This window comes from Muscardinus avellanarius (genome assembly GCF_963383645.1).
Source record: "Muscardinus avellanarius genome assembly, chromosome: 10".
Classification (NCBI taxonomy): domain Eukaryota; kingdom Metazoa; phylum Chordata; class Mammalia; order Rodentia; family Gliridae; genus Muscardinus; species Muscardinus avellanarius.
The window spans coordinates 11,024,981-11,037,015 of NC_137796.1; the positions used below are offsets into that span (position 1 = coordinate 11,024,981).

Consider the following 12,035-nt stretch of genomic DNA (forward strand, 5'->3'; position numbering starts at 1 on the left):
TCCATAGGCAAACACATGACAAGGCTTCCAAAAATAGATATGGCCATTTACATGGAGAACCAGTTAAAAATAATATATATATATATGTGATTTAATAACAGTTTTACATGTTAAGCATTTCAAATTATTGTGAGCATAATTTTATTTTTAGTACCAAAATCCTATGCTGTATTTTTATTAGTCTACTCTTCCCATTCCTTTGAATAGATGCTGTGTTTGATTGTGGATTCTTTTATTGTGTTCCATTTTGTGATAAAGGATCCTATGAATTTAAGAAACCAAATGTTATCTTTAGTATTTGCTCTCTGCCTTCTTAATATATCCTAATTCTTTTCCCAAATGATGTCTTTTTATTGTTGCTGTTGGTTTTGGGAAAGGTCACGCATCTTATGATACTTAAGAGTGTCATGACGTTTCAGTGGCGTGTGAAACTCTTGTAACAGGATTTTAATACAGTCTATTGTACTAAAGTACAAGAGTTCAAATGAGCACAGAAATCATACACACTATGGAACAAAGGCACCTAATTGAATAGCTTTATAACCTTGCACAGAATTCCCTCACCGCCAATTTAGATAGAATTGCTTTTATTTTAGCAATGTTCTTTTAATTAAGTCCTAAACATCTAAAACATGGCAAATGTAAATATGTATTATAAATCCTTAATTATGAGGATCACTAAGCATTCATGCAGCTTTCTGCCTTGGAGATAGATGCTTTTTGTTTCAAATCAGCCAAAACTGAGAGATAAAAGTGAATGATGTGAAAAATGTTCAACTTTGTTTATAATGCCCTTCTCTTGGTACCAGAACCACTTCACTGCACTGTCTTTGAGAGTTAAAGTATGTTTCGATCTGCCTGGACTTCTAGACTCAAATCTCCCCTGCCCTTCTCTACCTACAATGTCAAGGTCACAAACACCCAGGCACCAAAGAGGAGTTAAGGATTGTGCAGTCTTCATATTATATCTTAGAAAATAAAGAACCCTGAGGTCACTAAAGGGCCATCCTACTTAGGTTTCAGATTAATTTAAACTGGAACCATGAAGACATCTTGTTAATTTTTAATCCTATACACTGTTTATTTTGTGGGGGGTGGTTCTTTTTTATATTTTTGTAAATTACAAATAAACTACACACAGACACACACACACACACACACACACACACACACACACACACACAGTCTTACGTTCACATATTCACATCAGGGTAAACATAGCTCCACATATTCTTGTAAAAGCATACTGGGGACTATTCTGGTATAGCCAGCAAAAAGGAAGCAACTTTCTTCTTTATCCCAACACTACTCAATTCAAAATGAGTTACATCAGGCCAATATTTCCCATTTTATCTGACCAATAAGGGCCATTCCTCAATTCCCATCCCAAATATCTTTCAACATGAACACACACAGAGAAATAAATTATCTCAGTAACTAATTCCCTTAAAGACTACTATTAATTTAGTTCTTTCTTGGTTATCTTCTGGTCAACGTATTTTAAAAGACGAGCAAGTCTTGAAGATCCAATAATTATATAGATTTAATATATAAAATATATACATATATGCATGTATATACGTGTGTATATATTTAAATATATTTATATCATATATACATATGTATCTAGTAATCATTTGGAGAAAATCCTTTAGCCTAGAGGTTTAACTTTTCCACATTCTCCAAAAAATCCGTCTACTGGGTCTGGTAGGTAATTGGTTTATACTGACAGGAAAATGTACAGATTTCTGTTCTGGGCCAAAAGAATCAAAAGTCTTCTCAAGGTCATCCAAGAAACTACTAAATCCTAGGCCTATGGCCAATCCCTAAGAGAGTTTATCAATGTCCTTATTCAAAGGACAATTTTTTAAAAAATCTCTATGAGTTTTATGGCAGAATAAATCAAGTTATGAAATTATAGGTTAGTTTTGTCTAAAAATTATACAACACATATAATTTAGGGGGGTAGGTGAATTCATATATTTAAATACTATTTCTAAACTAATACCAACCTATAACCCCAATTTAAGTACCAAAATTGCCAGTGGGAAAAATAATGGCTACAGAAACAAATATGTCTTTTACAACTTAGAAGCACATAATATCCTATTCTAGAGCACTGCTAAGTATTCAGAGGCACTTAATAAAAAAAAGTAATTGGAGGTATAGCTACGATACATATCATACCATTCTTTTTCCTTTGTGATTTAAGAACCTTAGAGATACATTTCTCCACTACTCTATTAAATACTTATGGCATTAAAACATTTTATAGTTACTAATTTTGAACGACTTAAAATGTCAAATGTTTTCAGGCTTCAGTCATTTTTTCAATTATTACACTGGAATGACTCATTAACTGTACCATAAACAGGCCCATTTTTACCTCCCATTATTCTATTTCCCCAATTATATTACTAGAGTATCACTTTTCCATGAACCGTGAAAAAAATTCATTGAAAGGGGGAAAAAACAATACATACCCTTCTTATTCTACATACCAACTAAAGCAATGATGCAGAGTAATTTGTAATGGATTTTGAATAAACATTACTATTATATAACACTGTAGTATATACCTTGTTAAAAGACTTTTGGGCAAAAACTTTGTCCTTCACAAGCCAAATCAATATATGTCATTCATCACATAAAAAGAACTAAGGACAAAAATCACATGATTGTCTCAATAGATGCAGAAAAGACATTTAACAAAATTGAACACCCATTCTTGTTTTTAAAAAAAAAAAAACACTCCCAAAACTCAGAATAAAAAAAAAAATTCCCTCAAAGTCATCAAGGCCACATACAATAAACCCAAAGCCAATATCATATTGAATGTGGAAAACTGTGGGAATTCCCTATAAAATCAGGAGAGACAAGGATTATTAATATCACCACTCCTTTTCAATAGAGTACTCAAGACTCTTGCCAAAGTGATAGGTCAAGAAAAGGATATCAAAGGAATTCAAATAGAAAAAGAAGCACTGAAATGATCTCTTTACAAATAACACCATCATCTATTTAGAAGACCCAAAAACTTCAACCAAAAGACTTCTAGGGCTGATTAAAAAGCTCAGCAAAGTCATAGGATACAAAATCAATCTAAAAATATCAGCAGCTTTTCTCTATGCCAACCATTATTCCACTGAGAAAGAAATCCAGAAAACAATTCCATTCACTGTAACCTCAAAAACAATAAAATACCTTGGAATAAGTCTAACCAAAGAGGTAAGAGATGTCTAGATAGTAGATAATCAATTAGTAAACAAAAGCATCATTAATTGTGCAGTCACCTATCAGGTTTCCTGTTAACCAATTCAGAGTTACCAGGCCCCCAAACCAATTAGCAATTTGGAGGATCTAAAAGCATAGGTTTAAAACAAGGAAGACACGCTGGGCGTGGTGGTGCACACTTGTAATCCCCGCGCTTGGGAGGCGAAGACAGGAGGATCCCACTGGTTCGAAGCCAGCTGCGCTGGCTTAAGAGAACCTGTTTCCAAATTTAAAAAATGTAAAATAGGTCTGGGAGTGTAGCCTGGAGGTAGAAGGGCTTCCAGGAACCCCAGTACCACCAATAAATAAATAAATAAATAATAAATAAATAAATAAATAAATGAAGGAAGGAAGGAAGACCAGTTCCAGAAATCAAATGACTAGAAATAGATGTGTACACACATAAATGCATACTTAAGCCCAGAGAATAAAAAAAACTGCCTTAGAATTCAGTACAAAAATTTGAATGTTGAAATTTGATAGGAAAATCCCCCCTCAAAACATTTAAGAAGACAATATAATGGCCAACGATAGCTTTCTTATTTAGAAGTACAATTTATTGTCAACTTTGAACACCAGTAAACTATTCTTTCTCAAGAAATTTAAAAAAAACTTTTTAAAACAAACTATATCAAAGCCTCTAAAGTAGAATGCTAATTTAAGGGGAAATTATTTCATATCAGAATATTCCATTCATTGGGAAATTCATTCTTGCTTTAAAACTCTTAAAACAACATGAGGTCGTCACCATAATTATTTTTTCTGCATGTGATTTGGGGCATTTCTCCTCCTCCTCCTCCTCGTCCTCTTCTTCTTCTTCTCCGCCTCCACCTCCTCCTCCTTCTTCCATTTCCTCCTCCTCCTCCTCCTCCTCCTCCTCCTCCTCCTCCTCCTCCTCCTCTTCTTCTTCTTCTTCTTCTTCTTCTTCTTCTTCTTCTTCTTCTCCCTCTCCCTCTCCCTCTCCCTCTCTCTCTCTATCCTCTCTCCTCTCTCCTTTTTTTTTTCAGTACTGGAACCCAGAAACATTCTACCTCTAAGCTATACTCTCAGTCCTATTCTTTTCTTTTCTTTTCTTTTTTCTTGCGGTACTGGGGATGGAATCCAGGGACATTCTACCTCCGAGCATCTTACTGAGTTACAAAAGACTTCACTAAGTAGTAGCTGAGGCTGTCCTCAAACCACAATCCTCCCATCTCTGCCTCCCTAATGCTGGGATTACAAACGTGTTCCACCAGGCCCAGATTTATTCTTTGTTTTGAAACAGGATCTCACTGAGTTGCAATGTGTCTCACTAAGTAGCTGAGGCTGTCTAAGAACCTTGATCCTCCTGTCTCAGCTCCCAAATGCTGGGATCACAAGCGTGTACCACCATGCCTGGCTCTCTTTTTAAAGTGAGCAAAACCCAACTGACCTTAGCATTTATGCTACAATGCAATACCTGTTTGGAAGATCTGCATGTTAAGGAACCTTTCTAAAGGTTCTTAACTGAAATGTCTATTAAAACAGCCATCCCCATTTTAATTTTTTTGTTTATGTTTTGAAACAGGGTCACACTAGTTGCTGGAGTCTCACTGCTTGCTGAGGCTGACTTTGAAACCAGATCTTCCTGTCTTATTCTGAGCTCACTCCATCACCACCAGTAGCCCAGCTCATTGCACTCCATGAGTGTGGTTAATTCATAAAACTATTTTAAGCACATATTCTATGTGATGGGTCAATCCTTCTTTATCATATTAGTTAACTTGGAAACTAACAACTATTCTAGATAAATACTAAACAAGTGAATGAGGCCAAAACTTTTGAAACAATAAGAATAAAAACAATTAACCAATAAACAATTGTCGAAACGTCAGACCACTGGGGGAAAAATCTATCTGCATTATTTAATGTTTCGTCTAAAATATTCATCTACCAAAATGAATATGTCTACCTGGGATTTGTATAACAACGATGAGCACATTTTTCTGAAGCTTCCTACTGTTTTTCAGAGCCTGGATTAATTTTATAAACTTGTAATTGGTAAGATGGAAAGGAAAAGCTTTTTAGAAGGTAATTGAAGGATGTCGTAGATAACTTAGGACTAATTGGCAGCCTAAAAGGTCAAATGGTTCATTAGTTGACAATAGTAAAAGCCCAGTATTGATTGATCTGAGGTCAAAGAAATCTGAATTCCAAAAATAGCATCATAGCATTAAACTGAGAAAAAAACAGGTATTTGTAAAGCCAGACTGATATTCTAATATAAAAAATAAATTGTAAGCCAGGTAATGCCAGTATTACTACCATGTTACTAACCCTAATTGTCCACTTACAGTGGGTGGAACATAAATCACAGCATGATGCTTATTAACACCCAAAGCAAGTCATATTTTAGGAAGTTCTATGAAGTTTTCTTTGACATGTCTTTTTTTTTTTGGTACTAGGAATGGAACTCAGTGGAATTCTACCTCTGGTGTAGACCCCCTAGCCTTCTTTTATTCTTTATTTTGAAACAGCATTTCATTACATTGCTGAGACTGGCCACAAACCTGCGATCCTTCTGTCTCAGCCTCCCGAGCAGTGGGATTACAGTCATGGGCCACTGCACCCATTTTGGAAGTTGGTCTTGTGATGAGACTTAGAAATCTGCCTTCAGAGCTAAATCATTCAAAGCAATATTATAAAACACAAACTTTAAACAAATGGCCATTTGTTTTGAAAATGATGCTCTGATGGTATTTCAATGAAAATGATCTTTTAGAAAGTCTGCACCAACAGGTTTTCACTTACTTTTTAAAAGAAATGTCATAAACAGTGCAATGTAAATAAAATGAGGTCAATGATCAATTTTTGAAAGTCAAAAGTAAATACAATTCCAGATGGACACAATATTTACATACAAATTAATTGTACTGGTACGAGAAGGTAAAAGGCACTTGCTTAATTATTGTGAATTCTCAGTGGGGAGTGCTTAAATGAAAATCTATTGTTCAATTTGTTCTAGAAAGCTTGCCAATTTCACTGTTTTTAGGAAGCTGTTGCTTTCTTTACAAGTCACAGAAGCAAGAACCCTCTTCAAACATGAACATTTTCCTTATATCATTAGTATGACTCCAAGTGTAAATTTTCAGATGGAGTAGAATATTCTACAGTCATGAAAATGTAAAGTAACAGCAGGACCTTCAGTCAGAATGTGTAAGATACAATTACTTAGACACCTTAGCAAACATTGTATACTTCCTGGTGATGCACTCTTAACAACCAAAACTGATGAAACTTTACAAATAATATTTACTCGAGAATGCACAATTTTTTGATCCATATAGTCTTTAAGAAGAAGCCCACAAAGATAACAGTTGAAGTAATGCTGTGTATGTATGTCAAACCCCCAATGCCGGTCTCAAAGACATGTATGGAGAAGTTGAGGGGGGACCTAGAGGGAAATGCCACACAACTTGTGTACATGTATAATCTTATCACTCTATGCCTCAGTATGATGTATAATTATAATACAGCAATAAAAAGAGAAAATAAAGAAGCATATGAGGAAAATATTAACCTCAAGTTTTCTTACATTATAATATTTAGAAATATAAGCATTTCTGCCGGGCATGGTGGCGTACGCTTGTAATCCCAGCATTTGGGAGTCTGAGACCAGAGGATCGCGATTCGTGGACAGCCTCAGCTAACTTAGTGAGGCCCTCTGCAACTCAGTGAGACCCAGTTTCAAAATAAAGAATAAAAATAAAAAAGGCAGAAGGTGTAGCTAGGAGGTCGAATGCCCCTGGGTTCCATACTCAGACCCGCAAAAAAAAAAAAGAAAGAAAAAAGAAATATAAGCATTTCCTGCAATGGCAGAACTCTACAGGGGTGCATTTTTGTGCTAAGTGAATAAGACTAAATTTTATCATAGTATAATCTATTCATTATCTGTGGGTCATCATTATACTGTATATTATTTAAGTCAGAGAACTATAAGCTTTTTCTATGAAGAACCAGATGGTAAAGAATATTGTATAGGTAGTTATATAAGAGTAAAAACAATTTTAACCAGCTTTCATTCATAAAATTTTAAATATACTAATAGTCGGGTAAAAATTTTACCCATATAGTTCTAACAAATAAGACAGCTGATTAGAATTTGCATTTTTACGTAATTATTCTGCACCATGAATAATGCGCCTTTAACTTTTTCATCTAAAATTTATGTTTAAAAAATCTTTTAGACCAGGTAAAATAGGCAGCAGGACAGATTTGGCTCATGAATTCATAGTTTACCAAATTCTGAGCTGAATATTACCTTATCTTACAATTGCTATTATACACTTGTATTTATCTACTAATATTGAAGAAGTCAACTTAATCTTATATAGACTGGCTCTCATAAAGAACTTGTGTATATAGAATATAAATTTTAAAAAAAATTTCAGAAGACAATGCTTATTACTTTCTTTAAGTGAACACGAGGTATTGCTGTGGAAGTCATCTTTGATTCCCGTCTTAACTTATGAACTATGTTATGCCTTTATCAGGAGTGATTTGTGGTGGGTGCAGTAAGTGCAAAGACCATGCCAAATGGATGAAAATAAATCACCAATACTATTAGGAAGTGAGTCCAAGTACACACTAATCATTACATCCAGGGATCAGTCACCTGCGCATTGCATCATAGAACTACAGTCCATCAGGATTTCACTACTGTATTCTAGTTAATTTGGGGCTATGTAAATGAATTTGGGGAGGGGAAAGAAGAGAAAGAGTTCAAGGTTGGGCTTTAACAATTTGAGCATCTGTCCAGTTGCCTTTAGGTGGTACCCAAGGGCCCACAAGAATGATCATCTATGAGCAATTATCTTCACCAGCTACTGACTTTATCATATGTTTTAGTGCTTCCTGCAGGGCAGATATCAAATATATCCTTTATTTCAATTAGAGAGAGGGAGGAACACAGTGCGAAGCTCACTTCTAATTAAGTCATTGGTAAACTACTTGGTAGGTATTAATTATTCTCAGAGTAAGGCTCAGTATGCCTGAGGCCAAGGAGCCTCCATCACGTGACCTACAAGAACAAGAAGAAATTAGAGAGAAGTCATTCCTTTTGTAGTGCATGACTCTTGGTACACTATAAAGAAACCAACAAGAGTTAGTTTGCTTCTCAAAGAGCAAACCTTTCTACAAGGTCCTTTCTCTAAACTTTCATGAAAGGGACACCTCACTATAATCACTCATCTTGACCAGAAGAAAGGGGGAAAAAAACAAGAAAACTTGGGGATGGTTCACTGCTTTTGAAATGTCAGATGGGTACCAGTAGGCAAAGAATGGAATCCTTCCAATGTATTTCATCTTTTGACACATGAGTACTTATCAGGGTCACCAAGTGTACAAGCATAAGGATCTAATCGTTTGTACATATTTATATGCATATGCACAAGTATATATCTGTGTGTGCAGGTATGTATTTGCCCGGAAGTCTTCTGAAGTCTGCCATCTGATTAATTGGATTAATTAATATTCAAATCAAAGTACACTTAATCCCAGGCTTACAGTCTCCCATGAAAATGTTCCTATTGGTAGCCATAGGCTGATCCAGTGAATAACAGATTTTCTTTTGGTGAATCAGCAGTAAATAAAAAGAAAGGGTCTTTGTATTTATCTAAGAGGCAGACCTTTAATTTCCTTTATTGATATTCAGTTCTCTCTGACTTTAATATTAGTATCCAAGATTGATTCACTTTTTATTAACAGACGGCCTTGTCCAGAAAAATTATTGGAGTTATTATAAACTTTCAAATGCTGACACTGGCTAATGATTGTTCATCCTTTTGCTAACTTTCAGCCTTGCTTCTAAACATATACTCTTGTTCTTCCCCGAAGGATAAAGCTTATTATATCCTCTCTCTCACACCCTGCCATCAAACAGACACCGCCTCTTCCACAAAGGAAATATATTCCAAATATTAAAGAACAAAACAAAAACTGGTAATAAACCACAGCCACAAGGCACACTGTCAACATTTTAACAAGGAATTACCAAATGGGACTTTAATTGTACAAAGGCCTTTAATTTACATTTTCAACACCTGGGAAACAGCCAACTCTTAACAGGTATGCTGACCAAGAGCTCCAACTTTGCTATTTTAAATGTCCCGGTGAATTGAAAATGCTATCGGTACTCTAAGTTCAGCCAGTGTTTAGGAGAGCATTCCAAGACTTCCGGAGGACGAGGAGGCTGAATAAACACAAAACCAGGGCAGAAAGTTTAAGAGTCAGCAAGGAGCCCAGCCAGATCTAAGCAGACTTGGATCTTGTGTCCTCCCGGGATTCTCAGCACCCTACTTATGCCAGACTAGCAAAATACATTACACCAGCTCTTTGGTGTTGATCTGCTTGCTACACTTTTCACGAGGCTTTGGGAAAACACACAAACACAAACAGCTAGCAATCCAACCGACCACATTAATATAAGGCAAACCCAACTACAGGCAGTGTGTTGGAAAGACACACTGTGTTAGGCCGGCCAGCCTGCCCCTCTGCTTTGCTTATGGGAAGAATGCTGGCAGCCATGAGCTTCAAATTGTAAGAGTGACCTCTAGTGCTTCCTTTCTGGTTGAACTTCAGCAGTGGGAAGAATTGCTTACTCCTTTCCTACAAAACTTCGATTTGTGCTTGGGTGTCTGTGCTGCCCGTGCAGTTGTTGTTTTGTGGGTTAGTTGCAATGTCTTGTCCAAGGGTGCATCATGGCAGGGTTATCAGATTTTAACTATGAGGGAAGTTATGCAAATGTTACTGACTTATGGGATTCTCATGCACCCAATTTAAAATCTGAAACACACTGCTATACCCGAGTGGAGTCTCTCTCCTTGCACAGTGACAGATGCACTGTGACATGAAATGAGAGCTTACAAATGGAAACACAAAATCAAGTAGCTGTGCTTCTGTGGGAATGGACACTTGGCTTGTGACGGGGAGTTCATGATGACTTTTCCCACATGAGAGCCCTGTAGTAGAGTCAAATGGTGTGTCCTAGCCAATGGCCGATGACGGCCTTTCATCCCCAAACCTACACCTGGTGGTGCAGCAGCAGCGTAAATTCTAAACAGGCTTCATAGCCCTTTTTATTTTTTTTTAATTTTAAGATCAATTTACTAATATAAAAGAAAAAAGTGCCAACTAAAAGTACAAACAAAATCACATTTTACATCTTCATTTACATTTTTATACAAATTCATTCCAAGTGGAAATATTGTACATGCACTTTATTTTTAAGTCCTCAGAGCCCTTTTTCAAAAAGCAACTGAACTTCTCAGTTAAAAAAATCCCTGAAAGAAATAAAAAGTTGCTGGGTTTGTTTACCACTCATTCTCAAAGAGCCATTCTTCCATTTATAAAATGTAAGACAAATATAACTTTTGAAACTTTTTTTTTCTCACTAATAACAAGAGGACCAAGGAGGTCTCGGTCCTAATTACTTTGGAGGACATGTAAATTAGAGATAAGGTTGTAGCACATCTTCCACTGAATCAATTAGCTCAGAATCAGAATGTTCAATTCCAAATTTATGAAGTGGAAAATTCCACTGCTAAAGAATACTACTTAAAAAAAATAACACCTGAATTTTTCCCCCTTTCATCTGAAGGTAGGAATCAGCTCCTCCTGCAGGACTGTTCTAAGTCTTTCTCTAAGCACTGAGGACACAGCTCTTAATCCTGAGGTCTGCCTGCTCCTCGAGTCTGCAGTACATTTCAGTCATTAGCCTGCATCATCTTGAAGATGCAGCCAGCTCCTCGTCTGCCAAATTGCAAACTTCAGAAATCTAAGCTAATGCCGCAGCATGCAAAGTCTGCCCAGCTGTTTTCATGTTAGACATAATTCCAAATAAGATCCCGTAATCCTATATATAAAAAAAAGAGAAGAAGAAATAAAGACATTCACGGGCTCTTCCCTGGTTAAGATGCTAATTTGATGTTTTACTAGAACTTGAGCATTCTCAATGAATATTCAAAGACAAGAGAGTAAGATCCTGCTCTTTTCTCCACAAAATGATAACACTTTACATATTCTGGCCAGACCTAGAGAGGAGAGGACCTTACACCCAGTCCTATGTGCAAGGTTTGTAAGTGAGGCTTCATGTACAGCAACACCCTTGTCAGCAATGCCCGTCACAAATAACCATGAAGACAACAGAATCAAAGTTTGCGCACGGAGCCCCCTGCAAGTTTTAAATCATTTGCCATATACTTACAGGAATTCCCGGCTCCTACACTGATCCAATTTTGAGTAGATAACAGAAGTAGCATCTTGAGGACAGCTCCAGCGACAGACCCCATGTTCACATGTATTGAGCTTTCCCAAAAGATCGTGAGCGGTTGTCTCAGCAAGCCAGCGCTTGGGTCCTGCTCTCAGTCCCTCTGCCAGCTCTGACTGGGGCTTCAGAATCTCTAGGTCTCTCTCTCCCTCCCTCCCTCCCTCCTTCCCTTTCTCTCTCTCTCTCTCTCTCTCTCTCTCTCTCTCTCTCTCTCCCTCCCTCCCTCCCTCCCTCCCTCTCTCTTCTCTCTCCTCTCTCTCTGACTCTCCTCTTTCTCTCTCTCTCTCCTCTCTCTCTCTCACACGCACACACAGCCCTGACTCCTCACTGAAAAGCACCCAGCATCTTTTCTAACAAGCATCCACACTGCCGAGGCCACGCCCACTCCTCCCAGCAGCGGTCCCTGAAATTGGCTGCAGCAGCCTCATCTCCTGCAAATCCTCAGCAGCGCTCTAAGCTCCAAGCTGCAGGTGAGGAA

At 37.1% G+C, this 12,035-nt stretch overlaps 1 protein-coding gene across 6 annotated transcripts in view; it reads right to left on the reverse strand.

Moving 5' to 3' along the window:
- Positions 1-11,579, reverse strand: part of CNTNAP4 (contactin associated protein family member 4) — a gene marked incomplete at both ends in the record, with an annotated part of 302,761 nt that extends 291,182 nt beyond the window's left edge. For all 6 annotated transcript variants that reach the window (XM_080702913.1, XM_080702914.1, XM_080702915.1 and 3 more), the window contains one exon: positions 11,495-11,579. In XM_080702913.1, coding sequence (XP_080559039.1) covers positions 11,495-11,579 — 85 coding nt within the window. The remainder of the gene's footprint in view (positions 1-11,494) is intronic.
- Between the last annotated feature and the right edge of the window lie 456 nt (positions 11,580-12,035).